This window comes from Prunus dulcis, chromosome 8 (genome assembly GCF_902201215.1).
Source record: "Prunus dulcis chromosome 8, ALMONDv2, whole genome shotgun sequence".
Lineage (NCBI taxonomy): Eukaryota > Viridiplantae > Streptophyta > Magnoliopsida > Rosales > Rosaceae > Prunus > Prunus dulcis.
The window spans coordinates 13771004-13790641 of NC_047657.1; the positions used below are offsets into that span (position 1 = coordinate 13771004).

The 19638-nt window shown below is 35.0% G+C and overlaps 3 protein-coding genes across 3 annotated transcripts; 1 reads left to right on the plus strand and 2 right to left on the minus strand.

Annotated features, from left to right (window-relative positions):
• Positions 1 to 2581: 2581 nt before the first annotated feature.
• On the minus strand, positions 2582 to 3860 carry LOC117637522 (cysteine-rich and transmembrane domain-containing protein WIH2-like). The gene is made up of 3 exons (XM_034372429.1): positions 3606 to 3860; positions 3245 to 3431; positions 2582 to 2823 (listed from the first exon to the last, which is right to left on the minus strand). The coding sequence occupies exons 1-3, from the start codon at positions 3655 to 3657 to the stop codon at positions 2778 to 2780; spliced, it is 285 nt and encodes a 94-aa protein (XP_034228320.1). The 5' UTR covers positions 3658 to 3860; the 3' UTR covers positions 2582 to 2777.
• A 1960-nt stretch (positions 3861 to 5820) lies between these two features.
• LOC117638150 (basic salivary proline-rich protein 2-like) lies at positions 5821 to 8005 on the minus strand. The gene is made up of 3 exons (XM_034373261.1): positions 7835 to 8005; positions 6849 to 7656; positions 5821 to 5959 (listed from the first exon to the last, which is right to left on the minus strand). Exons 1-3 carry the CDS (start codon positions 7914 to 7916, stop codon positions 5905 to 5907), a joined length of 945 nt encoding a protein of 314 aa, XP_034229152.1. The 5' UTR covers positions 7917 to 8005; the 3' UTR covers positions 5821 to 5904.
• A 4085-nt stretch (positions 8006 to 12090) lies between these two features.
• On the plus strand, positions 12091 to 17685 carry LOC117637255 (nucleobase-ascorbate transporter 4). The gene is made up of 14 exons (XM_034372101.1): positions 12091 to 12196; positions 13218 to 13315; positions 13420 to 13596; positions 13831 to 13931; positions 14033 to 14108; positions 14578 to 14637; positions 14783 to 14958; positions 15248 to 15344; positions 15725 to 15811; positions 15924 to 15982; positions 16490 to 16581; positions 16772 to 16849; positions 17013 to 17173; positions 17270 to 17685. Exons 1-14 carry the CDS (start codon positions 12091 to 12093, stop codon positions 17486 to 17488), a joined length of 1587 nt encoding a protein of 528 aa, XP_034227992.1. The 3' UTR covers positions 17489 to 17685.
• The last annotated feature ends 1953 nt before the right edge of the window (positions 17686 to 19638 follow it).

Genomic DNA, 19638 nt, shown 5'->3' on the forward strand with positions numbered 1-19638 from the left:
GCGCGAAAATTAGGGCATTCGAAACTTTTCCATACATTTTTTTCAATCAACGGAGATAGAGATTCGAACTTAAAACTTATTTCGACATGTGCAATTTGAAATACCGTTACACTTAGAGTTATTTCAATACGTGGAATTTGAAATACCGTTAGGGTTTAGAATTTATTTGGAGTTTAGAGTTTAAGGTTTAGGGTTCATAGATAGGATTAGGGTTTAGAGTTTAGAGTTAGAGATTAAGGAAAAGCCAATTTTGATGGAAACCCTAATCCTAACCCTTAAACTATATATTCTAAATCTTACAACCTGAACCCTAAATTATAAATCTTAAACCCTAAACTCTAAACGCTAAACCCCTAAATATGAATATAGTTATATTATACATGCATAAATTACAAATAAGGTGTGTTTTTATAAGCCATTGAATAATTTGTCTGAGCTTTCGCTTAATTACCTAACTTGCATTATTACCCTTTGAGAAGAAAAAAAAAATGGTGCAAGGGGACCGGTGTGGAAACAACAAATTTGGTTCCTAGCTTGATCTCGTTTTCAATTTGATCCATATAATTTTAATTGTTTTAGTCCATTTTATGTAGTTTAATGTTACGATAATTCGTATAATTTAATGTTACAATAATTCGTATAATTTAATGTTACGATAATTCGTATAATTTAATGTTACAATGGAGTCACATGTAAATTATGTGCATTGTTAGGAGGCATAAACAAACTATCATTTTCCGCGAGATGATGCAACTTATGAATCCATTAGTAGTGAGTTAAGGTTGATAATTATCTAAAATGAATTCGCAGATGATGAAGATGCTAATGTAAATAGGGAACGTATTGGTCATGTTAGTGTCGAGGAAACAAGAAACTATTATTCTTTTTCATTTCTTCATATATGGTATGATGTGTATTCTTGGAAAACAACAGTTTCTTTTTTTCTTGCTAGCATTTAGTTGGTTTTTATTTTTTTAAGAATGAGTATTAATAATAAATTTCCAATTATAAGATATGAGGATAAGCTCAAACATGCCATGTTAGTGCGAAGTCATTTGACAACTCAATTGCTATACACACGAATATATAAATCCTTCCGTGGATATATTAGTTGGCATTCATCTGAATCAACTCAGCCCCATGAATGTGTATTTTTGTTAGATTTTTACCTCTTCAATGTCTATTTTTGTTAGAAATTTTACCTCTTCAGTGTCTGGGAAAAGAAGGAAATATTTTTATTTGTTATTTTTGAAATGAGAAAGGAAAGATTTTGAACCACACTGAAAAATATGGAGGCATCGATCGATCTTAGACAGCCTAACCCTTTCTATCTATCCTCCCTCACGAGGGGCAGAGTTATGTTTGAATCTGATATAACTTAATCCTAAAGGTCCGAAAGGAAATATATTGGATTGCTTTAAGATTATCTCATACGTGAATCGAATCTGAATGCACTTGGGATGTGAGATGAGGGGGGAATTTGGTCCACTTTTCCACTGTGGTACCATCCTATGTGCGAAAGGAAATATATTTGACATACACCTTCTTATGGGTTGTTACCTCTTGAACAATTCTAGTCATCCTGGGATGAAAAAGTACATATCTTCTACACATTCTTCATTCTGGGTTTTTACATCTTTAACGATTCTAGTTATTGTTGGATGACAAAGCATATAGCTTCCACATATCCTTCATATCTGTTTGCTGACAAATTAGCTTCATTTTTGAACTCTTTTACAAATAGACTTGTCTTTGTCGAACTAATTCTTGATCAATTGCTTCAATTGAACCAAAATTCCACCCCAAAACACCCAATTGTGGTATTACAAATTTGCCAACTTGCCACTCTGGCTTTTCTCCCTCTTTTTCCTTTTTTTAATTCTTCAGTTGTCTTTGATTTGATGTAAGATTCCATGCCAACCTCCTGAAACTAAAAAATACGAGCCTTTCACAAAAGCATCAAATCAAACATATTCCTTAGCTCGGAGGTAATATTCCTCCAGCGTTTTATGATCCCAAAGAACAAAATCCAACCCTTCACCTCAAACAACCCAACAAAGCCAAAATTCAAGTTGGGAGGACTTCACTTTTGTCCCTATTTTTCTATATGCCATACAACCATTTCTTATGTCTGAATTTATCAAATATGGAAAAGCAATTGATTTCTCATTCCCATCACAACTCTCCTTTTCCATAAACCAAACCCCATCACAACTCTCATTTTCCATAAACCAAACGGAGCCTAAATGCTTCCAAAATCATATAGTTGTACAAAGTAAAATACTTCCCCCCCTTACCATATAAATATGAGCTTTTACAGTCCTGTCAATTGCAATATGACATGTGTGCGTAAATTTTTCTTTTTGTATTTTGGATGAATTATTTTTGTATATGTATCAAACTTCTTAGAAATGAGTAATGTCTCCTTATAGGGAATGAGGGAAACATCCTTGTCCAAATGTACTTCCACCACAAAGAACCTCAAAATCTCCCACAACTTTTGCCTTCATCCCCAATGCTTCCAACCCAAAAGAAACATTTTCATCAAATTTTGATAATAACATAATTGCACATAAGAAAATGCAAGAAAGAACCAATGTGACCTTTTCAAACAGATGTTCATATTACTTACGAAAATAGACCGTCAAATGAAAATGAAAAACAAAAACTACACAAATGTAATAGATAGATAAATTCGACAACCCAACAAGGGATTCAAATTTTGTGCGCAATCCAATCAAATAGGCTTCAATGTCATGTTTGATCCACAGCTCCCTTCAAAAGCAAGCATCCAGCAGACAGCAACAGCACAGAGCAGCCAAACTGCAGCATTTCATGCAATTGAAAAACATATCAGACAACGCCTCTTAAAAATCGAACACCATTTGGTACTTATATTCAGAAACGAACAATCATTGTCGTTTGTGCGACCTTAAAACACATCGAAAAAAGAGAAAGACAAACCAAAATGACTACTTTACCCACTGCTCTGGTGGCATGGAAAGGGTAATTTTGGGAACAAAAATCTTGGCTCCTGGCCAAGACTAGGACTATTCATGTGAACCTATCTTTCTAGGGAAGCGTGCAAAACATGTTTTGACTGTTAAGTCTCAACGACCGAGTTGACTCGCGCCAAACTCAGATAGACCAACTCAGATAAACCCAGATCTGAGTCAACACCCAACTCAGTTTCACAAATTTTACAAAAACAAACAGAGGTAGAAGAGAGGACAAAATTACATACCAGCCCTCCAAGCAGCCACTGCTACCGCTTTGTTGTTGAGGGGGAGGCTGGGCATACTGAGGAGCATAGGGAGGAGGGTACTGTTGTGGGTAGCCCTGTGGTGGAGGGTATCCCTGTTGAGGATATCCCTGAGGGGGATATCCCGCTGGTGGATAAGCATCCTTGGGATATCCTTCCGGTGGATAACCTATTCCATTACAATTTAAACCAACAAAAGTGAATTAAAACCCAAAATCAGAACAAAAACCATTTCACAAAATTCAAATTTTAATTAAATTCTTCAAGCTTTTACATAGATCTGAACAAAATCAAGAAAAAAAAAACAAATATTGGGAAAAGAAGATGTGACTTGCTTGCTTACCTTGAGGTGGAGGAACACCAACAGGAGGCTGTTGCTGGTTGTAATAGCTCATTCTTGGTGGTGTTCTTGATGGATTGCTGTAGCAAATTAAGCCCAGAAACTCAGAAAAGATCTGATTTTTTTTCTTCTTTTTTTCTTGTGCTTGTTATTTGTTACTCTTTTGGTTATGGAAGAGTTGGGAGAAGTTATTTGTGGTTGGAGAGTCAAAGAGAGAGAGAGGGCTTGGAGGGGACAGGCTGGATGTGGGAGAGGGGATTTGTTTTAAATACGTTGTTTGGTCTTTTTTTAATGAAATAAAATAAGAATAAGAAAGGCAACAAAGATGAATGCGACATCGGAGTTGTTAAAAAAGAGAGGTTTGTTTCTCTGAGCAAATAAAAAAAAGGAGGTTTGTTTCTACCAATATTCAAATTGAAGGAAGGTTTGTTTAAACTAACCTGCACTAAATAACTTGCCGCTTTCTTTTATTTATTATTATTATTTTAATACAAATGATAAACTAATTTACGATAAATTATAGAATATTAAATTAGAGTTTTTCACACACACTACTACTAGTATGCAAGTAAAGTCATTTTTCATTGGATTGGACCTTATTGGCGTCTGTTTTTTATTTTGTTAAAAGAAGAAAAAAGGAAACAAAAGTAATTTATTTTTACAGTGAATGTGAAAATTAAATTAGGTGAGGTAAATTTGAGACTATATTTTAACAGTCACAAATTGAAAAGGGTTTAAATAAATCATTATTTGACACGAATTGAAGTTCGTGTAGATAGACAATTATTTGACATGGGTTCACACAAACAATAAATAAATCTGTTTAATTTCAAATTCAATAACTCGATTTTTGATACAATAAACATGTTCAATTAGTGCGGTATCAACTAACCAGTTAATGTTTTTCAATTTAAAGTATGCACTATATGAGTCATTGTATACTCATAGTGTTAATTTTTTATATCTTTTTTATAAATAAATTTGAATTATTAGAAATAAGAAAACTTCTTTTAATTTCTTTGTTCACAACATAAGATGGGATAATTCATCATCGAATTAAGTAATATTAAGAGTCATTTAACATAAGTATCGTCGGACTTCTTATTTTTCATCACAGAAAATATTTTGTTAAGTATTTTATATTAAGGATTAGTTTAGAATTTCAACACCAATCCTTAAGGGAGAAATAGCGTAAAACTTGGGAAACATCCAGTGGTGGACCTATTAAGGCACAAAGAGGTGCAGCTGCACCTCTCTTTGCCAGAAAAACAATTGTAGATGCTTCAAATTACCCCTTTGCTTAACTGATGTACATATTACCTTATTTCCATTTTCAACATTTAAGTAAATGTCTTTGTCCTTTTACTTTCATTTATTTTTATATTACTCAATTTACTTAAGGTTACAATGTAAATAAGGAAGTACCTCCAATTTGGATTCAAATAAAAATACTAAAAAATCAAATTCCCACCAAATCAAATATATGAAACATCGGTTTTAGTGCAAAATACGATTTAGGCTAAAAATGGTGGCTCATTAAGTCAATATATACTTCATACTAAAATCCCATAAAATCAAGTTTTCTTATTTGATGTGTAAGGAATAAAAGTCGCAAAAAATTATCTTGAGAAAATAATTATTCCCAAAAACCATTTTTCATACTCAGTCAATATTACACATCTACTAAAAAATTTCTGAATCCGCTAGTGAAAACATCAACATCCTCTTGCTATATAGGCCACTGCTATATTGGCAATTTCATGCATGCTACATTTGCACTTCGTAATTATCAACCCTCCACAAGTTGTAATTTGGGTATGTGGTGTCGAGTTGAGGAAGTCCTTCTCAATCTTGACTTGGGACCAAAGGAAATAATTGGTACCATTCAATTTGATGGGACCAGTGAAAGATTCATGTTAAATAGTCGCAATTGAAACGATGATAGGGTGGTGAGAGTGGTGGTACATAGAAGCATTACTATTGTCGCCTCACATCAATTAGAGAGTGGTTTTTAAGAGGGATAATAAGAGATAAGATTCAATGTGAAACAATCAATTAGAGTAATTTTCTGAGACGTATTTTTCTCTTCATGCATGAAAATATATAAGATTACGTTGTCGTGCTAATAAAATAAAAAGTAATTTAAACCCTAATTACACCCAATAAGTCAACTATGAGTAACAAATCTCCTAATTAATATTTACAATTCATAGCACTCCATTCTTCGCTATCATCGTAAGTTTTTGTGTGAGGCTATGAAGGTTGGGAAAGTTTTGTATAGCATCCGCTCAAATAAGACCAATCATATTCCGCCCCATAAGCAATCCAACATACAGCAACAGCAGAGTGCAGCCAAACTGCACCATTCATCAAATTGAAAACAAATTAATTAGAGTTTGCACTAACTTAATAATCAATACCACTTTACAAATGACTCATTAGTATAGTGGTTAGGAGTAATTGTTCTCCCATATAAGGTCTTTGTTTCGAGTCGTAGCATCCGTATAGTGTATGTGTGAATTTAGTATATTATCACCCCTCTCAATAAGAAAGAAAAATTTAAAGACTAGTTCATATGTTTCCTTAACAGAAATCAAAATTTCCTAATTAAAAAAATAAGATCACTACAGAAAAGCCCAATGGCCAAAGCACGAAATCCATATCCCCTTTGGCTCCCTAGTAAAAACAAAAACTATTCAAAAACCCATTTGTATATTGCATCAAACGAAAACGTACGGCATCGCACACCCCAATTTAAAAGCCAATGTCACAAATTGAAATGGTCAAATCATCCTTAGCTTATCATATGACATAAAGAATGACATTTTGACAAAAAGTTATGTGCATGCTACCATTAGTCTCAACAAAAAATAATATTCTTAGCTTAGCTTCTCCATTTTTTTGGAGAAGCGTTTTTCATGCCAAATGACAGCATCCTCAAGTCTCCACAAAAAAAACACCAAGCTATCGTAGCTAAAAATTGAGTTTTTTTTTTTTTTTTTTTTTTTCTAATTTTTTTTATGCGATAGCTCAAATTTGAGTTGAATCGTACCAAATTTTTTTTATATTTATATTTATATAAATAAATAAATAAAACCAAACTTAAAGTATCCTAATCCTAAATATGGGTCAAGAACCTATGAGCTTGCTTAAATCAGGAAGTGAGGGAGGAGAAGAGTTAAGATTTTAGGACATAACGTACATTTACATAGAGAAAGAAAGAAAATAAGAAAGGGCATAACGTACCAGCCTTGTAGACAACCCGTGCTACTGGTACTAGGATTTGGTTGATGATGGGGAGGCGGTGGACGGTAATGTGGGGGGTATCCAGGAGAAGGAAAGCCATGGGGAGGATATCCGGGAGGAGGATAGCCTGGGGAAGGATAGCCTTGGGGAGGGTAAGGATAACCTTGAGGAGGATAACCATGAGGAGGATATCCAGGAGGTGGAGAACCTTGAGGATAGCCTGGAGGAGGATACCCACGATGTGGAGAATGTCCTTGTCCTTGTCCTTGTGGGGAATACACGTCCCTCGGTTGTTCTTTTTCTTGTACTTGTGGGGGATAAACATCCCTTGATTGTTCTTGTCCTTGTCCTTGTGGGGGGTAAATGCCCCTGGATTGTTCTTGTCCTTGTGCTTGTGGGGAATAAATGTCCCTCAATTGTTCTTGTTCTTGCCCTTGTCCTCGAGGGGGATAAATGTCCCCCGATTGTTCTTCTCCTTGTCTTTGTCCTCGTGTGGGATAAACATTGCTTGATTGTTCTTGTGGGGGATAAATGTTGTTTGATTGTTCTTGTCTTTGTCCTTGCCCTTGTGGGGGATAAACATCGCGTGATTGTTCTTGTTCTCGTCCTTGTCCTTGCTGGGGATAAACATCACATGATTGTTCTTGTTCTCGTCCTTGTCCTAGCGGGGGATAAACATCCCCTGAATTTCCTTGTGGGGGATATGAAGGTGGCAGGTGAGCGTATTTGGAATGTCCTTCAGGTGGTGGTGACGGTGGCGGCGGTGGATAAATGTTGTTGGGATATCCATCATTTGGTGGTGGATAACCTAATTCATTATTTGCAAAAACCAAATTAAACCGTACCCCATATAACAAAATATTTTTTAAAAAACCTATGATTTGAAAATTCCAAGATTATATATCCAACAAATATATTCATACACATGCAAGAGAAACCATAAGGAACAAACAAGGAAATAGGTTTTTTTTAAAAACATAATTAACCTTGAGGAGGCTGCTGCTGAGGAGGAACATCATTGAGAGGCTGCTGTTGAGGAGGAGGCTGGTGGTGGCTGTGATCACTCATTCTTGGTGTTCTTGATTGATTGCTAAGTCAAAAATATGTTTAATATTTCTTGGTTACAATGCAAAAAGCTAGGATCTATATTTTTTGTATTTATTAGGGCAAGGAACCAAGGGAGATTTGTCTCCACCAGTATCCAAAATCTAGGGAGGTTTGTTGATTTAAACTGGTCTGCAGTAAATAGCGGCTAACAAACTATCTGTTTTTTGTTTGACACATCGGATTTTGTTAAGTGAGAAAAAGAGGAGGAAAACTTCAACTGTGTGGAGTAACTGCTAACCATCACCGGAAAACGTGTTGCATTTGAATTAGTAATTCATAACACGTGTAAAATTTGGAAAATCGTCTACATTATTTGAGAATACAAACTTTTTTTTTTTTAATCAATAAAGAATATGGAGATTCGAACTTGAGACATATTTCATCATTAGAAAGAAGTATCATTCAATTAAGAACTAATTGTCATGCTTTCAGAACAAAGTATGAAATTTCACTTGCAAGGTAATTCAAAAGTGATTTTCCGAGTGTCAAAATTATCACCTTAAGGGAATGCTTGAATAACTACCACCACTCAACAACATAATTAAAATGTTCTACCTTGAAGAAAAGATTGGAAATATACCATCACAAAAGCTATAAATAGCGGAAAACTTGTAGTTTCAATGGTTGAAAGTATTTATTCTTACTTTCCCTCTCCATAGGGGTTGTATGTCCCAAATAAAAGTTACTTTGTAGCACAACAAATTGTAATTTTGTAAGTTGTCCGTGCCCAAATAAAACCAACAATAAAAAGGCTTTTGGAAATTTCATTGAGTCACTTGATCTAGCCCTTATAAGAATAACCATTGCAAAGTCCTAAATCAATTTCAATCAAAACAAGTTGACACATTCAACGTAGCCATATGCTTCAATCAATCAACGATTGAATCTGTCTTCTTTTCTCTCTTATTTTTTTCCTCAAACACGCACATACAGACGTGGATACAGCTTGTAGCATGCAAGAATAATTAAACAGAACGTGATGTTCTATTTTGAGAAACTTTTATTCGTGGTTTAAGAATCTGTTGATAAATTTTCAAATAATTTGATTGAGAATAAGTCTTCCTTTGTTTTTTTGTTTTTGTTTTTGTTTTGAGACACATTAAGTGATAGAGTTGAAAAAAACACTAAATATAGCATCACGATACACATTTCAAAGTTGGAAGAGAAGTATCATTAGACTAAGAGATTTTTAGTTTAATACCTAATTATTTAAGAATAAATTGTCATAAGAGAAATATTTCCTTGATTTAAAATAGATTTTCTTTTTATCAAATTAAAAAAATAAAGAGAGAGAAAATAATAGATTAACTAGAACAAAGAGACTATTCTCATTTTCTGAACAAATCAATACGGTTTCTTTGCTCGAAAGGAAAAGGAATATCCTTTTGCATTGGTCATTCAATCATTTTCAGGGCTTTTATTTTATTTTCTACGTACTTGAGTATATTATGTGTGCTTAATCTTCGGCTAAGGCCGCAAGAACTACTAGGTAATTCAAGCCCCACAAACGAAGCTACAAATTATACTTTCTATTCGAATTTCGTACGTAGAATTGAATTGGATTGAATTTTTCACAAAATTTAAAGTAAATTTACTTCAAAACATTATTCTGTTTAGAGGAAAAACATTAACGAACAATTGGAAAATGAGAGGAAATATTGTGGGTCGACCTATTTAGTGTGAGTTGAAAAAAGAGTTAAAAAAAATATATATCATCAGCCTTCATACCTAATTACTTAATAATGAATTGTTTTAAAAGTTTTATCATCTACTTGGTTTTGAAAAAGAAAAGAAGACTAAGTGAGAGGTTGAAGCCTTGAAGGTGGAAAGATGGGTACTCGTATCATTTTCTGAACGAATAAACTCGGTTTCTTGGCTTGAAAGCCAAAGAAATATCTTTTTGCATCGGACAGTCAATCATTTTCAGAATTTTTATTAATTTTTCCTTTTGTGCGTGTGGTGTGGGTTATTTCTAAGCAATTTTTCTTTGTGCACTTCTATTTGCACAAGCCCAAAAAAAAATATCACATTGTGCTTCTTGTCTGGGCCTAAGCATGGGTGTACTGATTTAAACTTTGAGTGTATTTAGAAGCTCACTAAAACAAAACTTATACCCAAAAGCCTAATTTATGTTATTTTTTCCTTTCATCCACATATGGTATGAAAAAAGTTATTGATTTATAGACTAGTGATCTCATGTTCGAATCTCTATGGTACTGTGTGTGTGAGAAGCCCCATTCATTCTTGTAGTTTAGACTACCACTCGTGTTTTTTAAAAAAAGTATGAAAGTAACTTTAGCTATGTGTCTATATATATCATGCATTTGGCAAAATCCCGTTTTAAAAACACCATTCACAATGGCCAAATCCAATGACTTTATGACTAGATTAAATTAAAGTCCTAACCCAAATTGCCAATATCAAAGCTTGTGATACTAAACCAAGACAAATGTGGCATTTCTTGTTACCCGAAGAATGTTCTGAGCTTCTTCTTTAAGAGGGTTGGTAATTAACTTGGGTTAGGGATTGTTGTTCACCAAACATAAACCCAACTTTGGGAAAAGGAAGAGCATTAAGGTTGGTGCACCCTCTTGTTTGACCGTAGTCCTTTACTTGCTCTCCATCCATCCATACATAAAAATCCAACCAATGAGAATTGAGAAATTCCAAGAGTAAAACAAGTTTTGGACAAAACAAACAGACATTTGCAGGTTTGAAAAAAGGGTCAAGCCACTTTTGCAGTCCTCACAGAAAGAGTACAGCCCCTCTTTTTCAGTCCTTAAATGGGGACGGTTTCTTTGGCAAGCCAACCACCATTTTTTTTATCTCATCAACTCAATAAGGTCTCAAAAAATCTTTATATATGCACAAAATAATACCAAAAAAAAGGCTTCTTCTTTTTTGTTGGTAACAGTCAATATTCTTTTTGACATGATCAGAGGATATGATAGGCTGCTGCTGCTGCAAAGTCTGCAACCTGCAGCTCGTCTGTCACTGAGATATGGTTTTGGTTTTGCTCTGTAGGGCTCTCAGTCTCAGCTGCTCTCCTCTTCAGGAACCCTACATGTCATGTGACCGCCAAAACCACATAAAATTAGAAAAAAATTCAAGTTCTTGATCTCCAAGCAAAAACTAGTACAACTTCTGTAATTCAGGCTTGTCATGTCCACAACAGAAAAATTAATCATGAGAATCTTGAAAATATTTTCTGGAAAATCAAATCAAAAATCCTTTTAATAATATTACATAGTAGAGGCACTGTAGGAGGACAACATATGAGATTGAATTCAAATGTTACCGCACTCGGTTTTATCAGAAAACGGGTGAGGCTGAGTTGTGTTGTGTCAATTTTTCTCTTGACCAAAAATAATGCTTACATACATGTATCCCCTCTACGAAAGTTTTCACATTTATCATTAACATTAATAGTCGTCTCCATACATTGTAATTTTGTGTGCACATACAATGTTGCAAGAGTTTTGATGTTGGCTCGAGTCTCTATTACCCTTTCTTTTATACAAGAAAAATTTGAGAGAGGTGAATCGAACATAAGACTTTAGATGCACAAATAATCACTCTTAAATCCTTGAATTATAAGATAATTGGAGGACAACACGACACGAGTATCTAAATATTATTAAGATTAATATATATTTTAGACGAGGAAATGCTTAAAAAAATGAGTAATAATATTTTAGGGCTTTACGCCACATTTACTTACCACAACTTTAATAAAGGTGCCACTTATATTGATGTTGATAGGATAAATATGAGTCAAATCCGCGTTTTAAGAGAGGTACAAAGTAATTTTAGAGTAAAACCTGATAGAAAACATTGTTGTTGAATTGAAAGAAAGGAATGTAATTTGGCAAATTGGTGATAAATTTAGTTTTTGATGGAATTAAGTCATAACGTATCTGCCTAATCCCTCATCTCTCCTGTTAATGATTATAAAAGACTCACATCGACGAAATCGTACCCCTTTAACCTCTCAGCTCATGTCACCCTTTTAGACAAGAGAGACCACACTGCACACCCCAGCACAGAGTAACATTACATACAGAAGTTGAAGAAAGCAGAGAGACTCTGCGTCTGAGAGCGTGAGCTCCATTAGCCTTTTGCTTTCTCTCCAACAATGGCTGGAGGAGGTGGAGCACAAAAGGTGGATGAGTTCCAACCACACCCTATCAAGGACCAACTTCCCGGCGTCGACTTCTGTGTCACATCTTCTCCTCCATGGCGTAGCTCTCTCTCTCTCTCTCTCTCTCTCTCTCTAATACACACACACAGAGCACTACCCTGTTTCCATTACATTACCTTACATGGATTATAGGATCAAGTTTCCGTTTTTGTTTTTGGGTAAAAAATCAGTGTGAAAATATATGTATCATTTTGGTTATGGTACTTGTAAATATTCTCGGTTTCTCGTTAATGTCAGTTTTGTTTGGTTACCAAGAAAAAAAGGGATTGTAAGAAAAGAAAATGGTTTGCAAAGACTAGTCTCTGAGGATATTTGATAAAGTTGAAACCTTTGCTAACATGATACTTTTCTCTCATCTCTAAATAGTGAATACACAAATCCCATCAACTTTCTCGTCTCTTTGTGTTTTAGTGTTTTATCTTGAGTTCTTAAATTTTGTGATTCTACCTCTTCCAAGTTTCACCCCTCTCTCTCTTTCTCGTTTTCCTGCATCTCCCGGCAAACATATCAGAGCATTCCATTTGGAAATGTTCTGTTCCTTTTTTAAGACTCCCATGTATTTTATATTGTGTTTTCTGTTTTCTCTTACCCCCTAAGTTTTGTTTGGCTACTAAGAAAAAGGGGATTGTAAGAAAAGAAAATGGTTTCCAGAGACAAATCTTTGTGAGAAAAAAAACGAGAGGAAGTTTGGAATTGGATAAAGTCGAATCCTTTACTAATATAGTACTTTTTCTCATCTCTGAATAGTAAATACACAATAATCCAATGAACTTTCTCTTCGCTTTGTGTTTCAGTGTTTTCTCTCGAGTCTTTTACGTTTCATGATTCTAACTCTTTCAAGTATCACCCCTCTCTGCCTTTCTCGTTTTTCTGCATTTTCCGGCAAACCAATCAGAGCATTAAAGTAATTCCATTTTGGCCTACGTTCTATTCCTTTGATTAGGCTCCCCTGTATGTTAACATTTGTTTTCTGTTTTCTCCCTCTAAAATTTTATTCTCTTCCCTCTAAAAGTATTATATCTTGTTATACTATTTACTAAAATTTGTTTGATTGGTTGCAGCTGAAGCCATACTTTTGGGATTTCAGCATTTCCTGGTAATGCTTGGGACCACTGTGATCATTCCAACCATACTTGTCCCTCTAATGGGTGGTGGCGATGTAAGACCTCTTTCAAAAGAAAAATCTTAGCTTCTTGTTTCCCATTTCTGATTCATGCTTGCATGGTCTTTCTAACAGTAATTGCTCTACCTTTATGTTAATAGGTGGAGAAGGCTGAGGTGATAGAAACTTTGCTCTTTGTTGCGGGTATTAACACACTCTTGCAGACTGTGTTTGGGACTAGGCTTCCTGTTGTGATGGGGGGTTCTTATGCCTTCATCATCCCTGCTGTCTCCATTGCTTTATCCCGGAGGTTCAGTGTATACATAGACCCCCACCAGGTTGGTCTGATCCAATTTGTCATTTTCCTTTCTCCTATTTTAAGCACTCTATTGGACTCTAGGGCAGAATTTATGGATGGTAAGGAAAGGGTTTACATGGAAATGATTACCATGTACTCTTTCTTTCTTCCGTGTTTGATGACTTATAAAGGGAGCCTGATGGATTTGATGTCCTGTATTTTTTAGTTCATTTGTACTTATGGTCTTTCTTATGGGTTGTGAATGCTTTGTTAGAGGTTTAAACAATCCATGAGAGCAATACAAGGAGCAGTCATAGTTGCATCTTTCTTCCAGATGATTCTTGGCTTCTTGGGGTTTGTGAGAATTTTTGGGAGGTAGGTTGTGGCACTAAAGCTATTAGAATCTGATGATGTGCTTATTACTTATTATTATTGTGCGTAAGAAAGAACTTGATTATTGATGTGGCTTGATGCAGGTTTCTTAGCCCTCTCTCTGCAGTTCCTCTTGTGACGCTTACTGGACTTGGGTTCTTTGTATTTGGTTTCCCTCAGGTAACCATGCTGAACCCTTCATTGCCTTATTGCTTTTTGCAAGTGATTGGTATATATGAAACTGCTGCTATTTTCCCTCATGCACACCATGAGTTCTGATTCATGTTAAGTCAACAAATCTGATATGTTGGGGTAAAAATTAACATGGATTATATTCCAAGGGATTGTGCCTATGTGAAAGCCTGGTGGTAAGCCACCAAATTGACAGGGCCCATCCAAGGTATGAGTCAGTTGGTGTTCCTTGAACTTGCATAGGAATAAAGAAATGTTCTGAAACATTGTTATACATATTATAATAAATGAGCTCTGGTTGATTTTTATTTAGATATCACTGTAGGTGGTTGAGAATAGTTTTGCAAAACTTTTAAACTTTTAATCTCAAAGACTCTTTTTAGTTTCTCTTTCAACTACATGGAGGTATTGATTTGTTTGGATCATCACACCCTTTCTTCCTACTTGATGGTTGCAGCTGGCAAACTGTGTTGAAGTTGGACTACCAGCATTGATTATACTGGTTTTTCTATCGCAGGTAGGCAGAATCCTCAACTATCATTTTCTTGCAGTCATCTTCAATTTAATTATCAATTTCTCAAGTTATATTGTTTTATAGAATGTAAATCCTGCATATCTACTCTGATTAATTATCTTCTAATATTTAACCCTTGTTACTGCAGTACACGATGAAGTTAAAACTGCCTATATTTCACCGATTTGCAGTACTATTTTCTGTTGCAATTGTATGGGTATATGCAGAAATTTTGACTGCAGCTGGTGCATACGACAAAAGATCTCCTATAACTCAAAGAAGTTGCCGCACTGATCGTTCTGGGCTTGTTAGCTCTGCTCGTTGGTAAGCTTAAAGTTCTAACTTAAAGTCCTGTTTTGAGTAATCATAGGATCTTATTACTTTTTCTGTTTGGGAATAAAAGCAAAAACTGAAGTCTGATTATCATAGGTCATTTACTCAGGCTCCATAAACAATGCCCCCAACTCCTATTTAGTTTCATGTTCCAGAAGTTTAGTCCTGCATTGTCAAAACTCTTGTATCATTGTAACAGTTATATAAATATTTTTCTTAATTTAGAGAGATGAACAATAGTATGACATTGAATAATGTTTCTTTTTTTCACCATATGTAGGATAAGGGTTCCCTATCCATTTCAATGGGGGCGTCCTGATTTTAATGCTGGGGATGCTTTTTCAATGATGGCTGCAGCTTTTGTTGCCATTGTTGAGGTAAACGCTTATGAAGTTCATTCTTGTTTTCTTTATTGAATTTCCTATTCTAATTTTGATACTTCAAGATTACAATTATGCATACAGATGTTCATTTTACATAGTATATATACATAAAGTAGACCAGACATCCTTGTTAAGATGTCTTGGGAAACTTTTGTTGGTATGCCTTCACATATGGTTTTCTTGACACTGTAACAAAGAATAAAATTTAAATTAAATGTACTTGTGATTTGTAAGGATGCATTGTGTAACTTTCTCATCTTATGTTAATGCTATCTTTTTCTTTGAAATATGATTCTCTATGAAAGGTTTGCAAAATGAATACACAGTACTTTCATTTGCCCTGACATATCCTTTCTCCCTTTCGTTTGGGGCAGTCAACCGGTACCTTTATTGCCGCATCAAGATATGGGAGTGCCACCCCTCTACCACCTTCTGTTCTCAGCAGAGGTATTGGCTGGCAGGTAGGAAGTGGTCCTATGAATTGTCATGTTAATCACAACTTTATAGTAAGATTTGTAGACACTTTGTAATTGTTAGTTCTGCGACACTTATTTGGTCTTGTAAAAATTTCAGGGCATAAACACATTTCTGGATGGCATATTTGGCACATTAACTGGTTCCACGGCATCAGTGTAAACATTTAACTTATGAAGTTATGACATCCATCGTTGTAGAATTCCATAAGGACAAATGCTTCTCTGACTCAACTATACAGTGTGCATAATCAATTTGTAAAAGGTTTAACTGGCTTACAAGTGCATAGCCAATATTGCTAGAATGCCACAACCTTTACCAATTTTTTATTACTGGGCATATAAAAAAGATGAACAAAGTGCAAAGATGTTGATTTATACGAAATCTGGAGATTGCTTTCCCGCGATTGTTGGATAAGTTTGTCTGCATATAATCCTGTAGAACAGTACATTAATCACAGTTCTCGATCCATATTACAAGGGCCTGTAGTTTTGTGCATTGAGTGCGTGGGTGCCCTAGTTGTAGGCATTTAGCTCACTGCATTTTCTAGTGAAAATATATCTAAAGAAGAAATAATTGTTAACTGAGAGAGAAAAAGAAGAAAGAAACTATATTTGCCATATTGTGTAAACATGTGATCTAATGATCTTACCCTGTTTTTCTAGTGAAAATGCAGGTCTTTTGGGATTAACGCATATTGGAAGTCGGAGAGTAATTCAAATATCGGCAGGCTTTATGCTCTTCTTCTCTGTATTAGGTTCAGTGTTCTGTTTAGCAATCTAAATCTTGAATATTCTATATTTTTGCTGGGCTAACTGTTTATCTAATTTGGATGCTTAATTTCTCAATAAGGATATAAACTAAGTGAATGCAAGCAGGAGCTTAGCATCTTATTGACTTTGTTTACATTATGTGGTCTAAGGTGTCATTAATTATGTCATTCACAGGAAAATTTGGGGCTGTTCTTGCTTCTATACCATTACCTATTGTGGCGGCTTTGTATTGCGTCCTCTATGCCTATGTTGGTACGCATTTCATTCCTATATCATAACTATGAAAATGTATTATTGGCTTTTTTTTAAAGTTTATGTGAACATACTATGAATAATTCTCAGTTTATTGTCCATGCTTGGTCACATATAACCTGTAGATTTGAAATTTTGATGATATGTACTGTTTGGTGTGCAGCTTCTGCTGGTCTTGGTTTGCTCCAGTTCTGCAACCTAAACAGCTATAGGTCAAAGTTCATTGTTGGCTTTGCTCTCTTCATGGGTCTTTCTGTGCCCCAATACTTTAACGAATACCTCGCAACTTCTGGTCATGGTCCTGTTCACACTGGTTCTACTTGGGTGAGTAGTTGAATTGCAATTTATCTTCAAAGATTCACTGTTGTCTTACAGAAAACTCTGTGCTAACACCAGAATGCTGGTTATTTACTCTTGCAGTTCAACAATATAGTGCAAGTAATTTTTTCATCCCCAGCAACAGTGGCAATTATAATTGCTTTCTTCTTGGACTTAACTGTCAGTCGCCAACACAGCGCAACTCGGAGAGATAGTGGCCGGCACTGGTGGGCAAAATTCAGGAATTTTGACTCAGATACTAGGAGTGAAGAGTTCTACTCATTGCCATACAACCTTAATAGGCATTTCCCTTCAGTTTGATGCTAAGCATCCTTTCACTCCATCCAATACTTTTCATTAATGAACAGCTCAAATAGAGGAAACTAAGGAAGAGCGTCTTGTGTTTTGTTGTCAAGTTGACAAAGTAAAAAAAAAGGGATATGTATAGGAGCAATTTGGAATGGGAAACCATCTTGGGTAATTGAATACACACTGAGCTTGTAATTATGTTCTTATAGCTGAAAACTTGGTATTACATTTGTAATGGAGGTTGGAAACCCTCTAATTACTGATTTTTCAAGAATTTGATATGTTGTGAAGAGAACAACTTTATATTGGAATTGTTGCTGGCATTCTGTCACAAACAAAAGCCTAGTTCACTTTTGGGGTTTGGCTTTATTCTCTATGGTATAAAGGATCTGTCAATATGATGTCTTTGCCTTGTTCTGGTGTAAATGTTTATCTTAAATCTTAATGGAAATGGATTTGCTTATATGGGGTTACCTTATCCTAATTCCTTAGGGTTTAAGATACACAATACAACATGTATATTGATTATAAATAGATAAGTAGATTAACATATAAACCCCAAGGGAATTAGGACAAGGTTACCTAAATAAGCAGGCAGAAAGTACTGGTTGTGGGGTTCAGAATTGGCATTATTGGAGCCACATCAAAAGTTGGGTTTGGGAACGGACTTCAAACAAAGAACTGCTGTACCTAGGAATCAAAATGGAATCCAGGTAACCAATTGAGAACAAAATCCAAACCCAAAGCTAGCTGGCTGTAGTACTTTGGTATCTAAAAAGAACCAGCAAAAATTACATACCAGTAAATAAATGAATTCAAATTCCACTTCAACCTAACAAGGAAAAAAAAAAAAAAAAAAAATCAAATTCCACATTGCTGGGGTTAAGTGGAATCCAAAGTCACAAGGCCTCTGTTGTGTCACTTCCTTGTTTTTTGTGGTCTGCACTCTGCTCTATTGTGTTGCTGTCAAATGAAGCACAGCCAACTTGGACATCTTCCATATCATTCACAGTGCACATTGCTTACATTTTGTGTGGGAAGTTACAATGCTTGTGAATGTGAGTAAATCTTTCTAATCTTCACGTAAATGAAAACCTCAACTCAACTTGTTTTTTTTTTTTTTTTTCATTCAACAATTGTCTCATTTATAATATTTGAATTGAAAATATCCTTGCATAAAGTGAAAAATCAGTGTTACTAAACCAGATGATCATGTATGTAACTAGCACCAGAACTAGGTTCGGGCCTTAACACAACTAGGATAGTATGAGATGAGTAAGAAGAGGGGTAAATCTTTCAAATTTTCATATAAACAGAGGAACTCATAATTTTTTTAGGTCAATGGTAGTTTTTATTTTATTTTATCAAAGAACAACTTCATTAGATGATCTTCAACAATACAAAATATGATATCAACATGACTTTCAAATAACCAAGTTCAAGAGAGCAACATGACTAACACACTAAAAAGCAAAACTAAAGCGGATAAAAGCCGCACTAACAACTACTAGTCCATATTATTACAATTAATCATAATCTCAATCAAAACGCACAAAAAAAGTCACAGGTTCTATTCAAGATTGGCTACAAGAAGAATGATTTTTTTTAATTATTATTTAACTTTTATAAAACAACCCACCTCTACCCCATCCTATCATTTTGGCATTTTGATACCACAAGATATCCATATGCATATATATGACCATTCGACCATCATTTTCAAGTTACATTAAGCTGATGCAGACTTGGGGGAACAAAAAAACATATAAGCTGTCATTTTAAATAAGGACAGTAGACCAAAGGAAAAGTCATGTGCATCTCTGATATTTTTGAGCCATTGTTGAAGAATTAAATACCTAACTTAGCTTGCCCCAACTTCTGGTTTGTTTTTTTTTCCCCATAAAAATATGGATTTACCATCTGTCTCCTCCACCTACCCCGCCTCCTCTCACCAATTGAGCTAAAACCCTAGAACAAGTTTCACCTATATAAATATATATTGGAGTGACCGTGATGTTTTTAGTTTTAAAATTTTGCTTAAAACAGGCAATGCTACAGGGCTTGATCTATTTCTGTACACATGAAATGTCTTATAATGTAAAGCTAGGGGTGAAGAGAAAGGTTAAGACTATGATAAATCATGGGTCCAATCTCATCCCAAT

What these genes read in the sequence shown, in the direction of transcription:
- LOC117637255 (XM_034372101.1), top strand. Translation starts at nt 12,091, where the DNA reads ATGGCTGGAGGAGGTGGAGCACAAAAGGTGGATGAGTTCCAACCACAC. An exon ending in ACTGGTTCCACGGCATCAGT is followed by an intron (nt 15,983 to 16,489) that starts GTAAACATTTAA and finishes CTGTTTTTCTAG; the next exon opens with TGAAAATGCAGGTCTTTTGG. An exon ending in TTCACACTGGTTCTACTTGG is followed by an intron (nt 17,174 to 17,269) that starts GTGAGTAGTTGA and finishes TTACTCTTGCAG; the next exon opens with TTCAACAATATAGTGCAAGT.
- LOC117638150 (XM_034373261.1), bottom strand. Translation starts at nt 7,916, where the DNA reads ATGAGTGATCACAGCCACCACCAGCCTCCTCCTCAACAGCAGCCTCTC. An exon ending in TCAGCAGCAGCCTCCTCAAG is followed by an intron (nt 7,657 to 7,834) that starts GTTAATTATGTT and finishes ATAATGAATTAG; the next exon opens with GTTATCCACCACCAAATGAT. An exon ending in ACGGGTTGTCTACAAGGCTG is followed by an intron (nt 5,960 to 6,848) that starts GTACGTTATGCC and finishes TGAATGGTGCAG; the next exon opens with TTTGGCTGCACTCTGCTGTT.
- LOC117637522 (XM_034372429.1), bottom strand. Translation starts at nt 3,657, where the DNA reads ATGAGCTATTACAACCAGCAACAGCCTCCTGTTGGTGTTCCTCCACCT. An exon ending in TGGTGTTCCTCCACCTCAAG is followed by an intron (nt 3,432 to 3,605) that starts GTAAGCAAGCAA and finishes GTAATGGAATAG; the next exon opens with GTTATCCACCGGAAGGATAT. An exon ending in AGTGGCTGCTTGGAGGGCTG is followed by an intron (nt 2,824 to 3,244) that starts GTATGTAATTTT and finishes GAAATGCTGCAG; the next exon opens with TTTGGCTGCTCTGTGCTGTT.